The sequence below is a fragment of the Cinclus cinclus genome, chromosome 28 (assembly GCF_963662255.1).
Source record: "Cinclus cinclus chromosome 28, bCinCin1.1, whole genome shotgun sequence".
NCBI classification, from domain to species: domain Eukaryota; kingdom Metazoa; phylum Chordata; class Aves; order Passeriformes; family Cinclidae; genus Cinclus; species Cinclus cinclus.
The window spans coordinates 2,559,528-2,583,988 of record NC_085073.1 but is presented as its reverse complement, the minus strand read 5'-3'; the positions used below and the strand labels follow the sequence as shown (position 1 = coordinate 2,583,988).

Below are 24,461 nucleotides of genomic sequence, written 5' to 3'. Positions count from 1 at the left end.
TGAGCTGTGGTTCATTAAACCAAGGTGGTACCAGGCCAGAGAGCTCCCATCTTCCCTCACCAGTCCCACACCATCTCAAGCCCAAGAGAGGAGACAGAAGATGCCCTTGGCTGTGTTTTCCAGTTTAACCAAATCCCTGAAGCTACGAGGAAGGGCCCAGGTCTGAGTTCTTGATCAGAACTGGCATCAGAAGCTTTGCAGGCCCATGATCTACAATCAGCCCTCCTGGGCACATGGAGCCCATCCAGGTATCATCTGTGGGAATCAGCTCATGCAGAGGATGCTCCTTCTCCTGCTGGCTCCCTCCAGCCCTGCTGCCACACCTGGGGATGTGGAGCCACAGGAACCTCCAGCATCCAAACTGCTCCAGGCCTTCCATTATCCACACCTCTGCAAGGAGATTGCTCAGCTCGGCAGATCTGAAATCTCCATGCTGACAGATGGGATCTGACAGGAGCAGCACAGCTGGCAGAGAGGAGACATCCCTTCCCTTCCTGAAACCTCCCAAGTGCTCCTCAATAACCCCAGTGCTCGGAAAGCTCTGTGGTTCCTGCAGGAATCATCTCCCAGGTGGATGTTTGGTTCCTCAGGGGAAGGAGGCAGCAGCTGAGCATCAACACAGCCATTGCACAACCCCCCAGGCTGGAAAGAGCTAGTGGATCCAGCTGAAAGAGGAATTTTGGATCAGTGGAATATTGCTGTCAGCACTGGGCTGTGGCCAGGTTGTCATGGGGACACCTGTGCCTTTGGGGTTTGGATCGTGCAGGGAATCAAGGTGCTCTTTCACCCCATTTCCTGGAGAATTTTGGTGTTTCTGTGATCCTCTTTTCCACCAGCCCCGCTCTGAGCACATCCCCAACCACATCTGAGGGAAGTGTGGTGGGCTGTGAGACACCAAGCTGCTCCAACAAGCCTGTGCAGCACCTGGGTGAACTTCACATGCATCTCCAGAAGGTCTTTGGTACCAGCAGTGAGGGACCTGCCCTGTGCAGCCCCCAAGGGACAATGCCAGCATGGGGGTGACACAGCTGGAGCTGTGCCCAGGGCACTTGGGCATGCCCAGGGCACTTGGCTTGGCAGACAACATCCAAATTCCCATCTCTAAAATCAGGCCAAGAACCCAACCCTGCCCAGGTTGGAGAGTAAAGTCTCCAAAGACTGGGAAGAGTTTTGGAGTCCCAAGCCTTGGGAGTGTGGTCAGGCAGGTTCTGATGGAGCCAGGGATGAAATCCAAGGGGAAAACTTGCAGCCAGCTTGGTGAGTGGTGGGAAAGCCACCTGAACAGCCAGCTTGAGCATCTGCCTCCCCTCGTACCTGTAGCAGGAGTTGTCAGAGTCAGGCAGGGGCTGGGAGCTCTGGGGAGAGAGGGAATTGCACAGAAAGAAGGAAGATTCATCCCCAGAACCAACCTGTGCCCAAAATACTCCGTGACTAATTTTATGCCTTTCTGATTCCCTTTTAACTGTGAGTTATTAAAAACGGGGAGAAGGGAGATGATGTCCTGGTGGGAGGATAAGTGAGCGTTGCCATGGCAGTGAGGGGATGCTGCAGCACAGCCTGGACCACAGTTCATGAGGACACAAGCTCGTGGACAGCCTGGGAAGCCAGGGAAGAGGGGCTGTGTCATCCAGCCGAATCCAAAGTCAGTATTTACCCTGGACGCTGCTCCGCTACCCTCCCCTGCTCTCCCACCTGGCTCTCTCCTCCTGCTCTCCCAGCCAGATCAGGTTTCCCCCTCCCTGAGCTCACCCCTTCCCAGAGACACACTTTTATCAGGCTCAGGGCAGGGAAGAAGCTGGGATTTGGGGGGGGTTCAAGAGATTAGGAAAGAATTTGCCTCCGGGAGTCTCTTTCCTCCATCTGCCTAGGATAAATTGTGCGATGGAGGTGGAGGCTTTGCAGCTTCACGGGGCTCCGAGCTAAACGTGTGGAGACAAAAACGCTGCCAGTCCTTCCCCACTGCGGGAACAGGGTGTTGAAAGGTCCTAGGAAGGGTGAGGAGAGCTCTCTATGCTGTGTAAGGATGAAGTGGGAGGTTGTTTTGCCAGAGCTCTATGAGTGCAGTCGGTGCCTGCTCAGCCCCTGGCATCTTTCCTGGAAGGACCAGCTCACCCACGGGAAGCAGGAACAAGGAACAAACCTGGGGGCAGCATGGGAAACGTGATTAACTGGGAGGAAAAGGGATTTTATTTGGCCTGTTTATGATTTTCTTCTTTTATCATCTCCCTGTAAAGCAAATGCCATGCCAATGAACAACCCTGAGCCTGCTGGAGTGGGAATACAACCAGGAAAACTCTCCTGAGAGTGTGCCCACTGCTGTGGCTGCTGTAGGGGCTGTGTGCAGCCCCATCCCTCCTCCATCCATCCGGCTTCCACAGCACGTTGTTCATTCCTCTGTGTGCTCAGTTCTATTCCTGACAGAGAGGGCAAATCCCTGCCCTGGAGAGCAGAGGCTGTTCCTGAGTTCATGTGCTGAGAGCTCCTGAAGCAGGACCTGGATCCAACCTCACCAGGTGTCCTGGGAAAGGCAGTGCCTGGTTTATTCCTCCTTTAGATTTTGCTGAAGAAAAATGTCAATACTGCAGATGTGAAATGTTACAGTTTCAGGGATTTGGGGGTTTTTGAGCCTGAAGCTTCTCCATAAGAGAAATGTCCTCAAAGTGGGATGTGCTAGACTGGTCCCAGTCACTGCTGCACCACATCCCTGGCACAGGAGCTTCTGCCTGAGGCTGTTCTTGCCTGTGCTGAGCTGGGGGCTCAGGACAACCCCCACAGGCAGGGCCAGAGCCCGAGGGCCTTTTGCAGCTCCCAGATGGGATTCTTCATCTCCTTCCTGTATCCTGGGAGTCGGTGGGATGGGACATCCCCTCTCCCACCTGCCCACGAGGCTCCTGTGGCTGTGGCAGGGCTCCTGGGAACAGGAACGGGGACATCAGAGGGGTGGGAGGGCAATGGATCTCTCCAAACACTGCAAACTGAGATTTTCATTGGGGTTGTCTGAGCACTTCTCTGGCAGGTGCCTGGCAGGTTTCACCATGCCTGGCAGGTTTCTGCTCCACCTCTGCACCCCAAGTACTTGCATCCATCCATCCATCCATCCATCCATCCATCCATCCATCCATCCATCCCTATCCATCCATCCATCCCTATCCATCCATCCATCCATCCATCCATCCATCCATCCCTCCCGCACCTGGCTCAGACACCCGGGGCTGGGGTCCTTGTGCTCTCCGTGCTCCCCGTGCTCTCCGGGAGTGTCACACAGGGATAAACCCCCTCGCAGGTGCCCCTGAGAGCCGCACGCCGTGCCCGGGGCAGCCCCTGCGCTCGGGGCCGGGTCTGAGCTGCCTTTTGTGGTGCTCGGGCCCCGGTGATTGGGCGCTATTTTGCTCCGGCTCCCTCCGGCAGCTGTTGCTGTTCTTTATCGAGAGAGCCGGGGCCGCCCGGGGGTGCAGCCGAGGAGGAGGCGGCGGCCGACCCCAGGTACAGATTTCTGTGTTTTTAAGCCCTGATGTGTGGCAGCCCCTGGCCAGCCCTTGGCCACAGCCCGGCTCCCTCTGGCCCCGAGGGACCGGGAGCCAACGGGGCTCATCCCCGGGCGAGGGTGGCAGGGAGAGCGGGGCAGACGAGGGGACTATTTTTGGAAGTTTCTTTGATGTGAGTCAGCGGTGAAGGCGACCTCGGGAGCCCGTGCAGGAGAAGTCCCAGTGGCAGCAGAGCGGAGCTGATTATTTCTTACGTGCCTGCGATTTTGAGCGTTTATGGGCGGATCTGATGTGCGGGGAGTGAGTCCCGGGGAGCGGGATGGGCGGGCAGGAGGGATGGATGGGAGCGCTCCTGGGCAGCTGCAGCTGGACCTGGGAGCTGCGGGTGACCAGCCCAGTCATGGGCAAAGTGTCCCTGACATTGGTGGCCACCCCTGGTATTGGTGGCCACCCCTGGCACTATGCCCATCCCTGCCGTGCCTGGCCTGGGCTGTGGCTGTGCTTGGATCACCAGCCCAGGAAGGTTGTTCCTGCAGGTGACACAGCCCATCCCAGCTGGGAATGAGGATCCTGTGTGGGCCGCAGAGCCCCGGAGTGCATCCACCTCCTGCCAGGGCTCAGAGCCCCATCTCCTGTGCAGAGGGGACAGATCTGGACATGGATCTGCTCAGCTCTGGGGCTGAGTCATGCCTTTGGGGCACATGGCAGGGAAGGACACCTGCCTGTCCCCGGGTATGGAGGCTCCTCCATCATGGTGAAGCCCAAGGGGTGGAGACATGGGAAGAGCCTGGCACTCTGTGACAGAGCACTGGGCTCAGCTGAGGACTGGGGAACACTTAGGTTGAGGAACACCTGTGTGACACCATAGGAACATGGATCATGGCCAGGGAGAAGAGGAACAGAGGCTTGGGCCCTCCTCACCCTTTCTGGTGCTCATCTGCGCCCAAAATCAGGGTGAATGATTGAGAAGTTCAATCATTCAATCATTCAATCAAGGCACAGCAAGCACATGAGGGGGAAATGCTTTGAGGAAAAGTTCTCCACCTTTGTGCTTTCCCTGGGTCTGGGAACCCCCCACAGCCATCACTGGGGCAGCTCTGTCCCTTCCCAGCAGAGAAAAGACCAGACTTACATCACTTCAACAAACCAAAGACTCGTTTTATTTCCTCTTGAATGCAAAGACCTTTCAGATCATGGCCAAAAGGTTTCCTCTTATTTATCTGTTCTGCTTCCAGAGGTGTAGGTTTCATCCTGAGAACTGGTATCTTTTCTCAGCATTCCACAGGGGGGAAATAAACTAAATCTGGCTCAAAGGAGGCAAAAATTCTTCTTTCTGGGGAACGTGTAGCACCTGAGGCACTGGACTTGGAGAGGGCTGAGGCCAGTGGTTCTGGGACCTTGTGGTGCCTTCCCAGCCCCACAGCTCTCCCAGAAGCCTGAGGAGCCCAACCCCCTCCCAAGCCCTTCCTTGTGTCAGAGCCCTGGGGACCCTTAGTTTGCTCTGCCACTTCCCAGCTGCGAAAAGCCCTGAGAGTCCTCCCTGAGCTTGGCAGTCCCCTTGAGTTCCTGTTTGAGGTCTGGTTGCTCCGTGGTAGCTGGGACTTCTCCTGCTGTCCAGGCTCTGGCCTTCCAGTGTCCAGCCTTGTGTTTTTGGGGTGTCCGAGCACACCCTGGGCTGTTGGTCCCACCATGTGCCTTGGCAGGGAGGTCACTGTCCCTTTGGCTGCCGCTCCCTTGGGACATGCAGGTTGGTGACATTTTGGGGCACAGAGTTCCAGACCTCCCCAGAGCTCCCATTGCACCCCCTTGATCCCCAGGGGCTTTTTGCTTGACTTGGGACACCTCTGTCCCATCCACAGGTGACCCAGCAACACCAACAGGGGCAACATGGCCCGATGTCCCCTCCCTGCAGGCTGGGGGGTGTCACCGAGGGTTCCACACCCCCCCAACCCCTGGTGATTCCCACCTCTCCAAATTTGTCACCTTAAGAGCTGTGCTGTGTTGTCTTTGACAGATGCCAATGCTCCGGTGAGCAGTGACAGCCAGGGAACAGCAGTGGAGCCCATGTGAGTGTCCAGGGGCAGGGTGGGGGTGCCTGGGGATTTCCTGTGCCGGGTCAGGGCAGGGGGTGCCAAGGGTGGATCCCTGTGCTGGGGCAAAGCAGGGGGTGCCAGGGATGGATCCCTGTGCTGGGGCAAAGCAAGGGGTGCCAGGGATGGATCCCTGTGCCAGGTCAGGGAGTGGCAGGGATGGATCCCTGTGCTGGGGCAAAGCAGGGGGTGCCAGGGATGGATCCCTGTGCTGGGGCAAAGCAAGGGGTGCCAGGGATGGATCCCTGTGCCAGGTCAGGGAGTGGCAGGGATGGATCCCTGTGCTGGGGCAAAGCAAGGGGTGCCAGGGATGGATCCCTGTGCTGGGGCAGAGCAGGGGGTGCCAGGGATGGATCCCTGTGCTGGGGCAGGGTCAGGGAGCCGAGCTGGGGCTGTCCCACAGTGACATTCCGTCCGGCAGTATTGCAGCACGTCCATCCCGGGGCAGCCCAAGGTCCCCCAGCTGTCGCTGTCACTGTCACTGATCCGTGCCGGTGGGCAGCTCTCCCTGGTGGCACTGACCAACACCCAGCCCGGCCACCAAAGCCCCGCTCAGCGCCGAGCCCGGAGCACAGCGCGGCTCCGCACACATCGACCCCGCCCTCGGTGGATGCTGCAGCCCCAGTCCAGCCCCGAGGGCTGCTCCGGGGGGTCCCAAGCGCAGCCTGGGGCCCACCCGCGTGTGCCGGGGCTAACTCGTGGTTAAATCCAACTTAAATAACATAAAATACCCCAGTGTTTTAGAGCTGTTGAGGCGAACACGCCTTAGGTGCTGCAGGAGCCGGGTTGGTGCATCTCGCTGGGGCAGCACCGGCTCAGCGCCGGCGACCCGCAGAGCAGCATGTCCCTGTCCCGCAGGGAATAGAGAGTCCCTGGCGCGGTGTCTCCGAGCAGGACCCGGACGAGCCCCGAGGCAGAAACAGGAGCCGGACATGCCAGAGCCAGCCCCGCTCGGCGGGGACAGGAAAGCGGCGGAGAAGAAGCGGGTCGAGAAGGTGGGAGCCAAGGGCAGCGCTGCCGGGCCTCCAGGTGGGTGTGTGGGAAAGCCCTTCCCCCGTTCCCTGCCCCAGAATGGCCACCCTAGCCCCAGCAATCCCAGCCAGCCTGGGGGGCACCGCCTGGCCTTGGAGCAGTGACAGAAAGAGCTGTGCTCTCCACTTGTCCTCAGGGAAATCAGTGACACGGGAATGGAGATAGGGGTCCTCAGCCGCCTGCCAGACCCTCCATTTCCTCTTCGTCCTCCTCCTCCTCTCCAACCTGCCCAGATTTGCTGATGGAGGAGGAGCATGGGCAGAGCTTTTCCCAGCTTGATCCCCGGGATACTCTAAAGCCACCATGGCTAATCCCCTCGGTCTCAGTCCCCGGGACACTCTTGTCCCCACTCCTGCAGTGCAAACATGTCCTGTCCCTGTCCCTGTCCCTGCCCTGAGTGGACTGTGCAGGAGGCTGTTAAGAGCTCTTCCCACCCCCCAGCTCAGAGCCATTTGCCTCTTCCCAGTTCCCTCCAGTAACATTTTTCTGTGGGGGCCCCAGTCCCCAGGAGCCTCCCCGTGCAGAGCAAGGTGGAGCCGCCCAGTCTCGACCCTGCGGAGGAGCCGCTGCTCTGGGAAGGGCTCACCCTCAACAAGTGCATCCTGGTGGCCTCCGTCGTCGCCCTGCTCAGCGTCACCTTCCAGGTGCTTCAAGGTGAGTCGGGAGCCGGACGGAGCGGGAAGGGGTGGCCAGACCGTGTTGCCAGCTCCTGGCTCCTGTCCCCTCCTCTCTTCCAGCGCCATGCTCCAAGGAGGGAATCGCCCGTGGCCGGCAGGAACCTCCGCCCCCTCCCATTCCCGGTGGGTCCAGCGCTCCGTCCCTTCCCAGTCCCCCCGGATCCAGCAACATCCCAGGGTGGGGTGGCCCTGGGAGCCCCCCCAAGTCTGGGTTATCCCGCCCAAACAGCCTCAGCTGACAGCGACCCTTCCCTGTCCCCTCCCAGAGGTGCTGAGCCCCAAGGCGGAGGAGATCCCAGAGGTGGTGACTGCCCAGCCCGTGCCGCCACCGGAGAGCAGCGTGATGGAGGATGACGGTGATGACGAAGATGATGACGATGACAGTGAAGCTGACAGCAATCTGGTACGGGTCAGGGTGGCACCTCCCGGGACAGGGAGCATCTTGTCCCCAGGGGGAGGGATGGAGAGGGGTCCCCTCGGCTTCATCATCTGTTCTTGGTCCCCTTTGTTCCCACAGGCAGAACCCTGGATCTTCAAGAAGTGGTTTGGCCGCGCAACACCAGAGGATGAGGACAAGGATGAAGGCAAGGATGAGGATGAGGACAAGGATGAAGAACATGCAGATGTCCCCGAGGTTCCAGTGGCTGTGATGGAGGGGAAAAAGAGCCAGGAGAAACATGAGAAGAAGGTGGAGAAGGAGGAAGAGGAGGAAGAGGGGGGGGAAGAAGAAGAAAAGGAGGAGGAGGAAGAAAAAGAGGAGGATGAGGAGGAGGGGGAGGAGGAGGAAGAAGAGAAGGAGGAGAAGGAGAAAAAAAAGGAGGAGAAAAAGGAGAAAGCCCGAGAAGGCCGTGCTGTTCATGCAGAGCGGAGCAGCTGGAGGGAGGCACGAGCCAAGGACAGGACACCGGGGGATAAACCTGGCAGAGCCCCCAGGGCCCCCAGGGAACCGGAGCAGCAGCCCCAGAAGAAGCGGGACCGGGAGAGGAAGGAGAGGAAGGAGAGACGGCGGGAGCGGGAGGAGTCCCGGAGGGAGGCGGGGAAGGGCCGTCCCGGCAGGGCTGACGGCGGCCGGGAGAGCCCGAGGCGGGACTGGAAGCAGCAGAAGGGCAGGAAGCCCTGGGAGCCGGCGCCGGGCAGGGACGGCCGGGCCAGGGAGGGCAAGAGGCGCGACTGAGGCTGAGGTGGGCACGGGGCTCGATGACGCTGGGTCCGGGGGGATCCAATCCCACCACTGCCCCCGGCAAGGGACCCCTGCCCCTGCCTGTCCTCCAGAGACACCCTCGGACAGGGGCAGCACCCCAGGACCCCCGAGCAGCAGCAGAGCAGCCCAGGAGCCTGGCACGAGCCTCCCGGGGACTTTGGGCCTCCCTGGATCAAAAGCAACCTGAAAGGACTCATGGAAGGAGCTTCTTTGGGCCTCGTTACTTCTCCATCCCCACCCAAAATCCCTCTGCAGTTCATCTCCACTCGTGGTTCTGGGGCGGCATGGGGACCCCAGAGAACAAAGCTATGTCCAGACTGTGCAGCTCTTGGATTAATGGTTTTATTGAAAGAAAATCAAGAGAGAAGAATATTCTGGGTTACAGAACCAGGCTGCAGCCGTCCTCAGAAGGACATCAGGGACAGATCCCCCCAACCTCACCAAGTCCAAGGGTGACCCAGAATGTGCTGGTGACAGAGCAGGCTGGAGCCCTTCACCCAGGGATCCCTGCAGGCCTCGCCTTCTCCGAGTTGCTTTTAGGAAAGAAACACAAGATCAATATCACACAGCCAGAGGTGTTCACAGCCCTGACCCATGGCAGGTGTCAGTATTTGCTAAATCAACAGTGGTTAAAATAAACTATTTTCATTTTTAATAAGGTATTCAACTGGATGTGTTTAAAAATGGGGAGGAAGGGAAACGAGAAAAGTCCTTGTCCCTGGTTGTGTGTTTTGTCCCTGGTTATGTGTTTTGTCCCTGTGTGTGTGTGTGTTTTCTGTGCCCCCCAAACCCGAGGGGCTCAGGGCTAATCCTGCAGGTCTGGGAGATGGGACTGATTGGTACCAGCCTCCAGCCGTGCCTCCCCGTGGGGACACTGCAAAACCCAAGGAGGTGTAGCCAGGACAAGCCCAGGAGCTGCTTCCCAAGGGTTTGGATCCCCGGCTGAGGGCTGGGCTCAGGCTGGAAGATGATCTGGGGCAGGCGGCCCGGGCTGGGCCCGGCGGGGACGCGGAGCAGGTGCTCTGGCAGCCGCTTACTCGCGCTCCCATTAATGGTGTGAGCGGCCCGGGAGGTGTAATGGGATCGCTCCGTCCCTCCTCCCCTCGCCCCGGCAGCGGGGTCGGCGCGGGGTGACGCAGATGTGACCTGACCTGGCCGGGAGCCCCAGGCCACTGCCAGCGGCTCCTCACGGCCCCGGCTCACACAGAGACGTGTCCCCGGGGCAAGGCTGGTCTCTGCGAGGGGATTTGGCCTCTTGCTGCGCTATCACAGGTGGAGCCGTGTGGCCGGGGGGTCCCGCGATGGGCTGTGGGCTGGGGAATGGCCAGAGGATGCTGCAAGGCTTGGAGGAAGCAGCACCTGCCCTTCCCAGCCACTGCAGGGGCAGAGAGGGAGGCATAAACAAGAATGGTCTTGCCTGGATCTGCCACGTTGTGCTCTCCCGTGCCCATACCCAGCCCAAATGCCCCGAGGAGTCAGAGCCCGCGGGCACCTCGGGCATCCTCCACAGCGGGAGCAGGGACATCCCCAAGGAACACGGAGCAGCCCCAGGGATGGGTGAACCCAGAACCAGAGCGACGCTAACGAACCAAACCATGGGGAAAGGACACACGGGAGCTCCCGTCTCGGCGAGAAGCACCAGATCCCGAGCCGGGAGGACAAACCGGGAGAGGGGCCGGGGTGGGGCGAGCAGGGAGGCCGGCGGGAGCCTCACCGGCAGCCGCACTCCTCTGCCACCATGTTGGGGAACTTGCGGATCTCCAGCCCGTCCGAGGAGAGGCTGATGATGAGCTGGTCCGAGTAGCGCACGGGCACGCAGCAGGGAGCCCTGCGCAGCGGCGAGCCCCGCTCCTGCACGTCCAGCAGCAGCACCGTGTGCGAGAAGTAGCTGGAGATGCGCGAGGACAGCGGCAGCCGGCAGGGCCCCTCGCAGTTGTTGGCCACGTAGGCGGTGGGCATGACGATGAAGTGGCGGTCGCGCAGGTCGATGGTGAGCTCCTGCAGCCGGCAGTGCGCCTGGTGCCGAGCGCTGCGGTTCTGCCGCTGCACCTTCCTGTGCTCCTGCCAGCGCGCCCGCACCGACTGCAGCGCCTTGAGCAGCAGCAGCGTGCGCAGCTTCCGCGGGCCCGGCCCCCGCTCGGCCGCCTCGGCCTGCTCCGGCTCTGCTGGGTAGTAGCAGAAGGTCAGGAGGTGCTGGAAAACCGCCGCGTTGGCTTGGAAAGCCGGGATGTCCCTGAGCTCCTGAATGAGCACCTGCAGTTTGCCCATCAGCAGCTGCAGCACGGTGCCCTCCGGCTGCCAGTCCCCCAGGTGCTGCTCCAGCACGGCCCCGCTGTCCTGGGGCAGCAGCAGCACCGAGGGTTCCTCCGACTGCACCAGGCGCTCCAGCGCCGCCTCCTCCGACAGGTTGAGCAGCTGGTGAGGGAGGGTCTCCATGACTTCGAAGTCCAGCCAGTGGTGGGCACTGGCCTGGGGTGGCCGCTCAGTGGAGGAATCCAGGAGCTGCCGGATGAACTGGGTCAGGACTGCCAGGAACTGGGCGCTGCCACCGGGTGCTGGGGAGGAAGTGTTGGCTTGGCTCGGGGCAGTGGGGATCGGCAGCTCCTCGGTCCTGGCCTGGGGTGGGCTGCAAGGGGAAGAGAGGGAGAGTCACGGGTACCCCGTGTACCCCGGGGTTCCCACCAGGCCGTGCCCTGCAGCCACCCATGGTCCCACAGCTGGGGCTGCCCCTGTCCCACTTCCTCTCCCAGCCTCTGTTTTCCCGTGTCTGCAGCGATGGCCACGGACCTGTGCTGTGGGTACGGAGCCGTGTCCACCACCCCCTCAGCAGAGAGATAGGAGGATGGGGCCAAAGCCTCCTCTTGCTCCTCCTGCTGCCGTGACTTAGCCAGCAGCAGCAGCACCGGGGTCATCCGGGTGAAACATCTGTCATCGGAGCCGAACAGGAGCTGCTGCACCTCCGTGCGGGGCAGGGGGGCACCTGCGGCGGCGACGGGAGGTGAGGGCGTTGGTCTGGGGTTTCCTGCACGTCCCCACCGCCTCTCGCGGGCCTGAGAGGACCCCAAACGCCAAAGGGAGGACACGAGGGCAGGGATGCTGCTGTCCCCAGGGTGTCCCCCCGTCCCTACCTCCCGCGCCACCGTGGATAGCCAGGGACGCCGAGAAGCGGAGCCTCTCCGCGCTGCGGGTGACCGAGGCTGCGGCGGCTGCCAGGGCCAGGTACTGCGTGTCCCTGGAGAGGCAGAGCCTCTGCACCGAGGCACAAGACACAGAAGCCCCGAGGGCGTGGGTGAGACGTCACGGGGGCACGCTCATGGGAGCCCCCGCTGTGGTCCCTGCGGGCTCCGGGTCACCCAGCCCGCGGTGGCCCGGGGAGCAGCGACAGGGAGGGTGGGCACCGCTGCGAGCTTCGCCCCCAGCCCCAGAGCTGCTCCGGGGGTCTCGGGCCGCAGGGAACCCACTGAGCCCCCCGAGGGAGCAGGCGAGGGATTAGGACCCCAGACCGGGCTGGGTACCTCTGGCAGCCCGTCTGGCCCTGCGGGAGCTGGAGACAGGGTAAGAGCTCCATCTTCAGGCACGACGGGAGCGGGAGACGGGGCGGACAGGCTGGGAGGGGATGGCAAAGGGACTGGGAGGGGTTGGCTGCGGGACTGGACGGGTGACAAAGGGGCTGGGAGGGAATTGTGAATGAATTGGGAGGGGATTGTGAATGAACTGGGAGAGGATTGTGAATGGACTGGGGGGGAACGATGAATGAACTGGGAGGGGATAACAAAGGGAGCTGGAGGGGCTGTTGAGCGAACTGGGAGGGATGACAATGGCACTGGGCAGCAGAGCCGGGACACCCCATCCCACCCAGGCCCGGACCCACCTGGTCCCGTGCCAGCCCCGGGCCGGTGAGCAGCATCTCCTGCGGGTGCCCGGAGCCCTCCCTGCGACCCAGGTAGAAGAGCATCACGGCCGCCTGCAGCTCTCCCAGTGCCCGTCCCACCTCCGCCTGGAAAACCAGCTGGAACCGCAGCTTCACCTGCGCTTCCCACTGCACTGGAACGGGGGAGACACGGCCGTGAATCCCCTCCGGCGCCGCGGGGCTCCGGAGGGTGAGGAGGATGCCTTGGGCCGAGCACTGTCCCCATGCAGGGACCAGAGACCGGGCACAGGAACCGGCTGGGTGAAGGGACACAGCAAATCTCGTGCCCGGCTCCAGGGAGATGGAGTGCGGGATGCACCCTGCCCCCGGCGAGCAGGGAGCTGCCTCCCTCCCCCCAGATCCCATGGAAATCTGCTCTCCAGTGGCTCGGGGACATTGTGGCCACGGCTCGGGGAAGAGCCACTTCCACTTCCCCGCTGCCCGGCACTGCTGAGTTCAGCTGAAAATCCAAATCCCAGGAGAGGAGGAAGATTTCAGGACGAAAGGAACAATCCTTTCTCTCTTGTTACGGAGGAAATTGGAGGGTATTGCTCCCTCTCCAGCCCCGGGATCACCCCCGGGATAGGAAAGGGGAATGCATGTTCAGGTTTGCCCATAAGGCTGAAGCTACAGGAGGTCCACAGCCCCAAGAGTGGGAGATCAGCACATGCTGGGCTCAGGGCACAGCGAGAACAGCTGGGTCTGACCCCCTCCTTTCTCTGCAGATCGGGATGGGACCCAAACCCATCTGCCGTGTTAAGGCAGAAGGTGAGAAACACTCATGAGTGGAGCAGAAGCCACCAAGAATCACAGAATATCCTGAGCTGGAAGGGACCCTCCGGAATCACCAGTCCCACCCCTGGCACAGACACCCCAACAATCCCACCCTGGGCATCCCTGAGAGCTGTGTCCAAACGCTGCTGGAATGTGGCACCTGGGTGTCAGTTAGAGGCAGGCACAGATGGCAGAGCCACGCTGCCATCCCTACTGCTAAACCTCCCTGAAAACGTGCCCAGAGACACTTCTCTCCATCACTTCGCTGTTTCTAAAGGGAACCCAAGCCCTAAATTTAATTCTGTGTTTAAATTCCTGGCATCCGGCCAGCAAACAGCATCACCACCCCGAGCCCTGCATCCTTTCCCTCCGTGTTCCACCTCGGAGCCTGCAGGGCTCTCCCACCAACCTTCCTCCAGGTGCAGGACAAGGAATCTCTCCAGCCCCGGCTCCAGCACGTGCTTGTGGATGCTCTGCAGGGGATGGGGAGCAGCCGCTGCCTCCCCGACCCGGCACAGCCCGAAGGTCCCCGGGAAGTTCCCGTCCCAGCTCCGGCGCCGTCTCAGCAGTTTGATGAAGCTGCTCTCGTAGTGGCTGAGCACACCCACCACCTCCAGGTGCCTCGGGCTGGCCCCGTCCTGCTCCATCCTCACCCTGCACACGGGCCCTTCCAACCCCCCGAGGGGCCAGGGCTGCGGGCTGGAGCGGGACCAGCCCGGGTCCCCCTCCTCAGCCACTCCCTGAGGACATTTGGCTCCCGGCTCAGGCTTGGAGAAGAGGCGAGTGGCAGGAGCCCTCCTGGACCTGGGGGACTCCTGTAAACTTCTATTTCCCACCTCTCTCCCTTCTGCTCCCAGCCCCAGCTCTTCCAGCAGGCTCAGCTCCATCAGGGAATCTCTTTCCTTTTTCCTGGGCAGAGCTGCAGAGGGGAGCAGCAGCACCAGGCACAGCAGGAGCTCCCTGAGAGCACTCATGGTCCCACCTGAGCTCTTCCCTGGAGTAGCTCATGCATCCCAAGCCCTCGGCAGGAAGAGGGAGGACGGCGTCTCCCTTTTAACCACGGGTGGCCTTGAGTGGCCGAGGCACAACAACCTCCCCTGAGCCGCCCCGGGGCTGTCGCGCTGCAGGAGCGAGGGAGGTGGCAAAGAAACTTTTTTTGTTCTATTTTTGGGTCTGCAGCTCGTTTTGGAAACGTTCAAAAAACCGAAGCTGTTGTGCTCGCTCGTAGGGATGCACGGCCTTGACTTGGGATGTTTTCTAAAGGAGGATGAGTGTCTGGAATGGGGGAATGGCACATACAACCCCACCAGCACTGAAACACCGGCAGGGGAGAGCGAGCCAGAACAGGAGGAGGGGGACAGGGGCAGATAATGGGCAGAAATAAGTAAATGTATGGAAGGCATTCCCTCTTCTGACTGGAAAACCTTCCCCTCACACCCTGCAGCTCAACAGGCTGCCCTGGAAAAGGGCTTCATCCTGGGAATGAGAATCACGGGGGGCAGCAGCAGCCTGAGGGCTTTAAACACTCAGTACCTCCCTTAGAAACTCTCACACATAAGTGTTGTAAGGACTTTTCCCTCCATGAGATGCTCAGACGCCTGGAACAGCTGGAATTGCCAATGCCACCTGCCTAAACCATCCTGGAAACCTGCCCCCCACACCCAAGAGATCTCCTGATTTTGGCAAGGGGAAACATCCAAACAAAAAAGTTCCAGACCCTTCCCTGGAAGGGAAGATCCCTCTCTTCCCAAGTCTTTGCAGTCTGGAGCTCAGGATTGTCAGGAACAGACAGAGCACCCAGACTGGAGCAGGACATGGACACCACGACGAGGGCTGGAGGAGTCCGAGGTCACTTCCACAGGAGCTGACAAAGGCCATGGAGCTGCTCCCAGGGCTGGAGCCCCTCTGCTCTGGGAGAGCTGGGGGTGCTCACCTGGAGAAGGTTCCAGGGAGAGCTGAGAGCCCCTTGCAGGGCCTGAAGGGGCTCCAGGAGAGCTGGAGAGGGACTGGGGACAAGGGATGGAGGGACAGGACACAGGGAATGGCTTCCACTGCCACAGGGCAGGGCTGGATGGGATATTGGGAATTAGGAATTGTTCCCTGGGAGGGTGGGCAGGCCCTGGCACAGGGTGCCCAGAGCAGCTGTGGCTGCCCCTGGATCCCTGGCAGTGTCCAAGGCCAGGTTGGACACTGGGGTTTGGAGCAGCCTGGGACAGTGGAAGGTGTCCCTGCTAAGGCAGCAGGGGACACAAGATGGGATTTAATGTCCCTCCCAATCAAACCAGTCTGGGATTCTGTGACTGACTGGACCATCTCAGCCCAGCAGCAGAGATGAAGGCTTTGATTCCTCATCAAGGGGGTGTAGCTGTAGAGCTGCCATGGCCCCTCAACCAACCAGAACTGGTCAGGAACCCCAGCCCTGGGCATGTCTTCACCCTCTGAGCCCTCCAGGGTCCCCCACTTGACCCCCCTAGTCAGGACAGGAACCTGGAAAAGGCCAGAGAAATGGCAGAACTGCTGCTTTTTTATGGGTACTAAGTGATGGCTGGAAGGAAACACTCAGGATAAATAAACCCACAGAGAACTAAAACCTTGCCTGAACTGTCAGTGGGAGGAGGACACACAATAAAATCATATGACAGCAGGTACTGACACTTAATGAACTATAATAATAAACTAAGATTTAGTACCAGTAGCAGGAGCCCTTCCATGTCCCCCCCCCCCCCAAATGAATAGAGATGAAGGGCTTTGGTTGAATCAAAACTGATTAAAGAGGGATAATTAATGGGACACTCATCAGGCAGCCTGAGGGGGATACCTCAGGCCAAGACAGCTGATGGAGATATCCAGTCAGGAGAGGGGTGCCCTGAGATTCCCAATCCTTTGCCTCCTCTTTGCAGGAGAAATTCTTTGGAGAATTTCCAAAACAGAACCAGCCTGGGAATGCTTCCTGTATGTAAGGGGTAAGGAAATTGAACCCACAGCAGCACAGAAAACCAGAGGGAAAGGAAAATCAAAAACGTTTTAATGAACCTACAGAATTCAGTCAGGTTTCCAGACATACAAAAAGGAACTGTTCCCTGAATTGGGGGTGAGCTGCAGTTAAAAAGACACAAATCCCAAGGGATAGAGTCCAGGAGGGGCTTCAGTTGGAGGGAGGGGGAGGGGGGATGGTGCCCGGCCCCTCCGTGGGGAGCGGCGGCCGCATCATGGGGGGCAGGGGAGCAGGAGGGGGCACCCCGGGAGCTGGGGGCAGCTGGGGGGGCACTGGTGGGGGTGGCACCGGCCCAGAGGGGGGCATGGGGGGCAGGGCCATGCCCCCAGGGGGAGGGGGGGGCATGGAGTCGGGCAGGGGGGGCCGTGGGGGCAGCCCGTTCATTAGGGGAGGGGGCGGCGGCCGCTTGACGGTCGGGGGTCCTGGAGGGAGGTTTGGGGGGGCTGGGGGCTTCTCCATCTTGAAGTGGAATTGAAGGAAGAACTGGGAATGGGAGAAAAGCAGAGAAAAGGGAACAATTAATCAGAGATTCACAGAATCCTGGAATATCCTGAGCTGGAAGGGACCCTCAGGGATCATCAGTGCAGCCCCTGTCCCTGCCCAGACACCCCAACAATCCCACCCTGAGCATCCCTGAGAGCGGTGTCCAAACGCTCCTGGAGCTCTGGCAGCCTTGGGGCCGGGACCATTCCCTGGGGAGCCTGGGCAGTGCCCAGCACCCTGGTGACAGCTCTGCCAGCACACAGGAGCTGCTCCCTGCCCCACAGCACAGCTCAGGCCCCTCCTGTTACCCCCAGATGTCGCAGCCCTGGCAGCAGCTGTGACTGGCACCAGCCTTGCCCCAGATTTTAACTCCTCTGGACTCTGAGCACTGAGGTTCCTGTGAGGGGTGGGAACTCCCCCAGGCACTGTTCTCTGCCTTCCAGGATACAGGGGAGCACCCCCAGCCCCAGGCTCCCTCAGCCAGGTGTGTGCAGAGAACACAAGGCACAGAGCCATGGAGAGGACACTGTGCTGCACATTTATCATGGAACCATTAGGATGGGAAAAGCCAAACCTAATCAGCCTAGCAATACCACCACATTCACCACTAAGCCATATCCACAAAAGCCACATCCACACGTTTTTGAACACTTCCAGTGGTGGTGACTTCACCCTGACAGTGCTTTCAGTGAAGGAATTGTCCCAGTCTCCTACCTAAACCTCCCCTGGCACAGCTTGAGGTTGCTCCCTCTGGTCTTTTCCCCTGTTCCCTGGGAGCAGAGCCTGACCCCATCTGGCTGCACCCTCCTGTCAGGGAGTTGTAAGAGCAAGAAGAGCCCCCCTGAGCTTCCTTTCCTCTGGATATTTATGCCCCATCCTGGTGCTGCTGACAGAAATTCAATCCTCTCCAAGATCCCCCACAGGATGATCTCTGTCAGGAGCTCTCACTGCACAGGTTCATTGAGGGAATGGAGATTTGAACATCGAAGGCAGCAGGACAGAACTGATGTCACTGTCTCAAGTTGCTCTGCCCTCCTTAAGGACAGACATTACAAAACCTCAGTTACCTGTTTAGTTTCTCTGTTCCAGTGAGTCCAAAACTTTCCCTCTGCTTTATCAATTTCTCTGCTTGGCACCTGCACCAAAAGAGAACACAGAGCTATTCTTAGCAGCACCAGATTAGCTCAAAGGCCCTTTTTAGCCCCAGAGCCTGGGAGACAAGCACAGTTATTCCAGGCCTTGCAGGGTTGTTATAGACAGAGGTGGGAGCAGGAAAGAATTAAGTTACTTCCCTATCGGTCAAGGACAACCAGCAAAAATCCCTCCCTGAACATCTGCACAGAGGCTGAGAAGTGAAGCCCAGGAGGCTCCTGTCTGTGCCAGACACTGGGAATTCACAGCTCCCCAGAGCTCAGCACAGTCTGCTTTTCATGCCAGAGTCCTCCACCAAACCTCACTGGGGTTTAATGACTTCCATCCATGCCTTCCTGACTCCCCTTCCCACTCCATTAACCCCTGAGGGTCAGCACAGACATCAGAGGGCTCATTAGGAATTAATCACAGAATGTCTGAGTGGGAAGGGACCCTCAGGGATCATCAGTGCAGCCCCTGTCCCTGCCCAGACACCCCAACAATCCCACCCTGAGCATCCCTGAGAGCGGTGTCCAAACACTCCTGGAGCTCTGGCAGCCTTGGGGCCGGGACCATTCCCTGGGGAGCCTGGGCAGTGCCCAGCACCCTCGGGGGAAAGAAGAACCTTTCCCTGAGCTCCAGCCCAAGCCCTGACACAGCTCCAGCCCTTGCTGGGCTCCTGTCCCTGTCCCAGAGCAGAGCTCAGCCCCTGCCCCTCTGCCTCCCCTCGGGAGGAGCTGCAGCCCCCGAGGAGTCTCCCCTCAGTCTCCTCTGCTCCAGCTGAACGAGCCAAGTGCCCTCAGCTGCTCCTCAGACCCTTCCCCAGCTCCGTGTCCCTCCTTTGGACACTCTCCAATGCATCTCTTTCTCACAGCACAGTGACCACACACAACATGGACAGTGAGGCCACCCCAGTGAGAAGAATGATGAATTTGTCTTTACAAACAAGCTGTGGGTCTGCTGGTAGATAAAACCAGCACTGAGAGATAAAATGCAAAAAGATATTTGCCTTTACAAACAAACTGTAGGTTTGCTGATAAATGAAACTGGATATTGAAAGATGAAAGAAGCAATGAAGAAAAACCATGAATTCTATAAGAATTAAAAATTAAAAGGGAGAGTTATACATTAGAGGGGAATCTCAAGTATCAGGCGTTCTGGGAAGTCTGGACCTCTCAAGTGCCTCAGCCAATGGGGAAAGGGAGAGGGAAGTTAGGATAAAAAGGAAGCTGCATCCTCCAAAAATATGAGAGATCCCAGGGAAATGGCCCATGGCCTCTCCCTTTATTTGAATAAAGTAAAAGGACTCCTCTGTCTCCTTTTCAGACACAAACCTCTGGTGTTTGTGGATTAATTTTCCTGACACCAGAGCAGAGCAGAGCAGGAAGGGTAACTCTCCCAGACTTCCCAGGTTTCCTGTGCCAGGTTTCCTGTGCAGGTGTTCCCAGGTCTCACCTTGAAGGCGATGGTCTCGTAGGGCTCTGCTGCCATCAGCAGGTACTGCCAGCGCCGGTCCGGGGGCTCGATGCGCTGCTCGTAGGCTGACATGAAGCGGTGCCGGGGCATGATGCTCTCAGCTATCTCAGGGTAATCGATCTGGGGGGGCAGGGCAGCATGAACAACCCCCCTCTGCACCCCCACCTCTGCTCCAAACACATTCTCCAGTGTGCAACATACCCAGAGCAATCCCCGATATAAAAGAAACAAACAGTGGGGGAAAGGGCTGGGAATCCCATAATGGTTTGGGCTGGGAGGGACCTTAAAGACCCCAAGCTGAAATAGGTGAAATTTAGGAGAGATATTGGGAAGAAAATGTTCCCTGTGAGGGTGGAGAGGGCCTGGCACACGTTGTCCAGAGAAGGTGTGGCTGCTCCACCACTGGAAGTGTCCAAGGCCAGGTTGGAGCAACCTGGTCTCATGGAAGGTGTCCCTGCTCATCACAGGGGGTTGGATATAGATAATTTTTAAGGTCCCTTCCAGCCCAAACCATTTTGTGGTTCTGGGATCATCTCATTCCACCTCACACTACACATTCCTTTCCCATCACACAGCCTGACAGCTGAGCTCAGGGATTTGCTCAACACAATCAGCTGCAGAAGCTAGGAAGATAAGGCCTCCTCGTTATTACTGATTTCATGGATCCTGCAAAGAACTGCTCATTTAGCAGCAGTTTTACCTGGCAAAACCTGACAAGCAGAGTCTTAACCCTGCCCTTACCTGGAAGAGAAGGCTCTGTTGGCCTGTTTCTGGGTCTCTCTGTTTGGTCACTGTAGAAAAAAAAAGAAAGCTGAGAACATCCCCCAACAGGGTGAGAGTAGCATTAATCTGCTATAGGAAACACACAAAGTTTCCAACAACTAAATATTACAAGACTTTTCACCTTTTTATCAAACAAAATGTCACATTATCTTTAACGAAAGCTACTTCTTGGAGGGTGGGCAGGCCCTGGCACAGGATGCCCAGAGCAGCTGTGGCTGCCCCTGGATCCCTGGAAGTGTCCAAGGCCAGGTTGGACACTGGGGCTTGGAGCAGCCTGGGACAGTGGGAGGTGACCCTGCCATGGCAGGGGTGGCACTGGATGAGCTTTGAGGTCCTTTCCAACTCAAACCATGCTGGGAATGTGTCACTGCTGTGGGCAGGTTTGGGCCACTCGCCCCAAGCAGGACACTGAGGGGCTGGAGCATGTCCAGGGGAGGGAACAGAGCTGGGGAAGGGGCTGGAGCACCAGGAGCAGCTGAGGGAGCTGGGAAAGGGGCTCAGCCTGGAGAAAAGGAGGCTCAGGGGGGCCCTTCTGGCTCTGAGGGGACAGCCAGGGGGGTCAGGCTCTGCTCCCAGGGAAGAGGGACAGGAGGACAGGGAACAGCCTCAGGCTGGGCCAGATTTAGGTTGGATATTGGGAAAATTCCTTCCCTGAGAGGGCTGCAAAGCATTGGAAGGGGATGTCCAGGAATCAGCATCCCTGGAAGTGTTAAAACATCTGTGGATGTGGCACCTGGTGACACATGTTATTTGTGGCCTCAGCAGTTCTAAGTTTACTGCTGGACTCGATGACCTTAAAGGTATTTTCCAGCCTAAATTATTCCATGATTCTCTTCTACTGAAATTCAGCTGCTGTGAGGCAAAGTACTGGCGAGATTTAAAAGCCAAATTTTGTATTGAAGGCCAGAATGATGGGATTTCAGAAAAAACCCCATGAGTTCTGCAAAGAGTGAGTGATTTACAGCATTAATGAAACCTGCAGCAGCACAAGAGAAAGAGATGAAATGCCATCATTTCCCTGGCAGCCTGAGACACACCCATCTATTATTCAAGTGGTTCTCCCTGCCTGTCAGCAATAAAGAGATGTTCCATGAGCAATTTCAACAAGAAAAGGACTCCAGGAGAGAGCCCATATCTTATTCATGGGCAGAGCTGCTAAAAAGACTAATGAATAATTCACATCCCACTGCAGGCATTCCCCATCAGGGACCTCTTGGCCACCCCTGACTCACCTTTGTAGCCTGGACGCCCAATTTTCACAAATTTCTTCACTTCCACTTTGACCTTCTCTGGGGCAGGCTGGGCAGGGGCTTCCTTGGCTTCCTTGGCAGCTCGTCGGGCCCTGGGGATTAATTTGAGAATTTCAGAGTTACCTGCCTTTGTTTCTAAAGAATACCCAGGAGCAGTTTGAATCCCTCAGCACAGCATTTCACAGGAATCATGCCAGGAAAGCCTATTTCCCTTCCCCAGCTCTATCCACCCTCCCTCAACTGTCACTCAACCATCTGATCCACCCTCACCATGACCTTGAGGCCAGGCTCCACAGATGGATTTCAGAAGACTTTAATTCTTGAAATCAAAATGAAAAACAAAAACAACAAAAAAAAAAAAAAAAAAGCAAAGCAAACTGGATTCCTTGAAATAAAACTTACAAACGTCTCCAAAACTGTATTGACAAACACAGATCACAGAATCTTGGAATCTCCTGAGTTGGAAGGACCCACAGGGATCATCAAATCCAACCCCTGGCCCTGCCCAGACACCCCAACAACCCCACCCTGAGCATCCCTGAGAGCGGTGTCCAAACGCTCCTGGAGCTCTGGCAGGCAGAGGTCCTTTTAACTAGACTCAGACAATTTGCTTTTAAACCTCTTTCTCCCTTTCCTTCAGAAATTTCACAACTGCATTTGAACTTTAGCTTAAAATGGAGATTTTCAGCATTTTTAAAGCAGATCCAGGCTGTGCCTCCTGGCTGCATGAGGAACCACAGTAAAAGAACAATCAAGCAGAGTGCAATGGAGTTAAAGATAACCAACATCATAAGATCAAAGTGCTTCAGTAATGGAGAATAAAGTTATGGTAGATGATGACTTACAAATTGGTCTGATGCTTCTTCCCCTGGGTATGTGCTAAGTAACTGCCCTGAAATAAAACCAATGCAGAAGTTAAATGAAGCCATGATTGAAGCATTCCTGTCAGGGAGATTGTATCACACCCTGACAAGGGTGCTTTAATCCTCGGCACAGAGGAAACTCACTCCAGAAGTGCTGTTCACCAGACAGCTGCTGAGCTATCACACACTGTCAGGTCTGACCACCCCTCATGTCACTCATGCCCAGTGCACAGCTCAGCACTCACTGCCCAGGGGCTGAAGCTACTGTTGTTCCCAAATTGCTGCTGCTGGGATCAGGACAGGAAGGGGTTCCCCTCACCTCATTGTTGTGGAGCGTCAGGCAAAGCTTGCACTCGTAGGAGCCCAGATGATTTTTCATAAAATAGGGGTCCTGGGGAAATAATGATTAACAAGTTATGAGCAAAATCCATTGGCAAAGCAGGAGAATAACCAAAATACTGCAGAGTTCTGCACTGGAGGAAGTGCTGGGCACTGCCCAGGCTCCCCAGGGAATGGTCCCGGCCCCAAGGCTGCCAGAGCTCCAGGAGCATTTGGACACCGCTCTCAGGGATGCTCAGGGTGGGATTGTTGGGGTGTCTGGGCAGGGACAGGGGCTGGACTCAATGATCCCTATGGGTCCCTTCCAGCTCAGGATATCCTAGGATCCTGCAGCTGAGTTCAGATTTTAAATTAACACCACAAGAGAGCTTTAGGAGGAGGAAACAGAGAGAACCAACAGCAGCCATGTGCATTGGTGACAGAATCCCCAAGTGCAGCAGGAAGCATCACAACCCAAACCAGCCCTGAGGAGACTGGAAATAGGTGGATACATAAGAGCTGGCACCTCACTGTCACTGTGTCCCAAATAGTCCTTAATCAACCCCCACATGCCCAGAAACAGAAGTATTTAAACCAAATCCACTCCTCAGCCTGGAGATGAGAAGATGACCATGGAGCCTACAAGGGTTCCTAGAGAGCCGGAGGGGGACTTTGCAAAAGGGCTTGGGGGCACAGGACAAGGGGTAATTGGTGCAGATAGACCAAGAATAGGTTTAGATGGGATATTGGGGAGAAATTCTTGGCTGTGAGGGTGGGGAGGCACAGAGCACAGACTTCCCAGAGCAGCTGTGGCTGGAAGTGTCCAAGGTCAGGGCAGATGGGGCTTGGAACAACCCGGGACAGTGGCAGGTGTCCCTGGATGAGCTTCAATATTCCTTTCAACCCAAACCATTCTGGGATCCCATGAAGGTGCCTGTCCCCTCTGTGCCTGGGCTGTGGGAGGGCCCGTGCTGTCCCCACCTTGTTGATGTCGATGGTTTCCAGGGCCAGCTGCCGCAGCCGCTCCCGCCGGTCCCGGTTGCTCTCCGAGGCCGAGGCCACGCCCCCGCTGCCCGTTTTACCCCCAGGGCGGTGCTGGAAATCCATGGTGGGCACTTCTGGGCTTCAGCTCCTCCTGGAGAAAAGGGGAGTCTGTGAAAAGGAGGGACAAGAGGGTGAGTGATAACTGAAGCAGAGAACTGTTCAGCCCTATCAGAGAGGATGGGGATGACACCCCAGATATGCCCTGGGCACACGCCACAGGATGCAATTCTATATGGAGCACATCTAGTACCGCCAACCCAGGAAACCAGAGTAAAAGGATCCAGAAAATCTCCCCGGAGCCCTTCCCGTCTTCTCAGCCATTCCCAAGCCCATCTGGTACCAGTGAGGCCAAGCAGCCCCACCAGAGGCTCCACGAGACCCCTAACAGGAGCCTTCCCTCCTCACCTGAGGCACCAACAGCCCCAGGAGCTTCCCCCTCTCCACCACCCAGGTCTGGTGCTCCCCCACCACCCCAACACCCCCAAAACCTCAGAAGCCCCAGGACCTCCCCCAGCTGTGGGAGGTTCAGAGCCCCCCAAGCCCCGCAGCAAGGTCAGTTCCTGAATTCCTTCTGCCCTCGGCAAGGCCAGAGCTCCCCATAGACCTCCCCACACGGAGCCCAGCTCTCCCAGTCCGTCTTTACCCAGCTCCCCCAGTCCGTCCTTACCAATCTCTCCCAGTCCCCCCTTACCCAGCAGTCCCAGTTTCCCGGCTCCAGTTCCCCAGTCCCCCCTTACCCAGCAGTCCCAGTTTCCCGGCTCCAGTTCCCCAGTCCCCCCTTACCCAGCAGTCCCAGTTATCCCAGCCCCGTCCCAGTTTCCCCTCTCCTCTCACGACCCCCTCTCCCGGCCCGTACCTGCGCGCGGCCCTACTCCGGCCCCGGCGCATGCGCACTTCCGGTGCCGCGCTCGGCGCTTCTGGTGTTGATACGAAGCTTCCGGCGGCGCGC

General features: G+C 58.1%; 2 protein-coding genes across 4 annotated transcripts; both read right to left on the bottom strand.

Moving 5' to 3' along the window:
- Nucleotides 1-10,195: 10,195 nt before the first annotated feature.
- Nucleotides 10,196-14,143, bottom strand: AMH (anti-Mullerian hormone). Its single transcript, XM_062510161.1, has 5 exons — nucleotides 13,579-14,143; nucleotides 12,357-12,529; nucleotides 11,614-11,734; nucleotides 11,273-11,465; nucleotides 10,196-11,111 (listed from the first exon to the last, which is right to left on the bottom strand). Exons 1-5 carry the CDS (start codon nucleotides 14,141-14,143, stop codon nucleotides 10,196-10,198), a joined length of 1,968 nt encoding a protein of 655 aa, XP_062366145.1.
- A 2,034-nt stretch (nucleotides 14,144-16,177) lies between these two features.
- SF3A2 (splicing factor 3a subunit 2) lies at nucleotides 16,178-24,417 on the bottom strand. Of its 3 annotated transcripts, XM_062509963.1 has the most exons (9): nucleotides 24,369-24,417; nucleotides 23,450-23,620; nucleotides 22,470-22,541; nucleotides 22,133-22,179; nucleotides 21,270-21,379; nucleotides 19,996-20,045; nucleotides 19,234-19,374; nucleotides 17,715-17,783; nucleotides 16,178-16,647 (listed from the first exon to the last, which is right to left on the bottom strand). In XM_062509963.1, exons 2-9 carry the CDS (start codon nucleotides 23,573-23,575, stop codon nucleotides 16,315-16,317), a joined length of 948 nt encoding a protein of 315 aa, XP_062365947.1. In that variant the 5' UTR covers nucleotides 23,576-23,620; nucleotides 24,369-24,417; the 3' UTR covers nucleotides 16,178-16,314. The 3 variants fall into 3 exon arrangements, with proteins under 3 accessions (XP_062365947.1, XP_062365949.1, XP_062365948.1); XM_062509965.1 differs by lacking the exon at nucleotides 17,715-17,783; XM_062509964.1 differs by lacking the exons at nucleotides 22,133-22,179; nucleotides 22,470-22,541 and having other exon boundaries at nucleotides 24,369-24,411.
- Nucleotides 24,418-24,461: the final 44 nt, after the last annotated feature.

Excerpts from the sequence above, each read along its gene's own strand:
- SF3A2 (XM_062509963.1), bottom strand. The coding sequence starts at position 23,575 with ATGGATTTCCAGCACCGCCCTGGGGGTAAAACGGGCAGCGGGGGCGTG. Across the intron at positions 20,046-21,269 it reads TGGGCGTCCAGGCTACAAAG|TGACCAAACAGAGAGACCCA; the intron begins GTGAGTCAGGGG and ends TTTTTTCTACAG. Across the intron at positions 17,784-19,233 it reads ACGAGACCATCGCCTTCAAG|GTGCCAAGCAGAGAAATTGA; the intron begins GTGAGACCTGGG and ends CTTTTGGTGCAG.
- AMH (XM_062510161.1), bottom strand. The coding sequence starts at position 14,143 with ATGAGTGCTCTCAGGGAGCTCCTGCTGTGCCTGGTGCTGCTGCTCCCC. Across the intron at positions 11,466-11,613 it reads TATCCACGGTGGCGCGGGAG|GTGCCCCCCTGCCCCGCACG; the intron begins GTAGGGACGGGG and ends TCGCCGCCGCAG. Across the intron at positions 11,112-11,272 it reads GCTCCGTACCCACAGCACAG|CCCACCCCAGGCCAGGACCG; the intron begins GTCCGTGGCCAT and ends TTCCCCTTGCAG.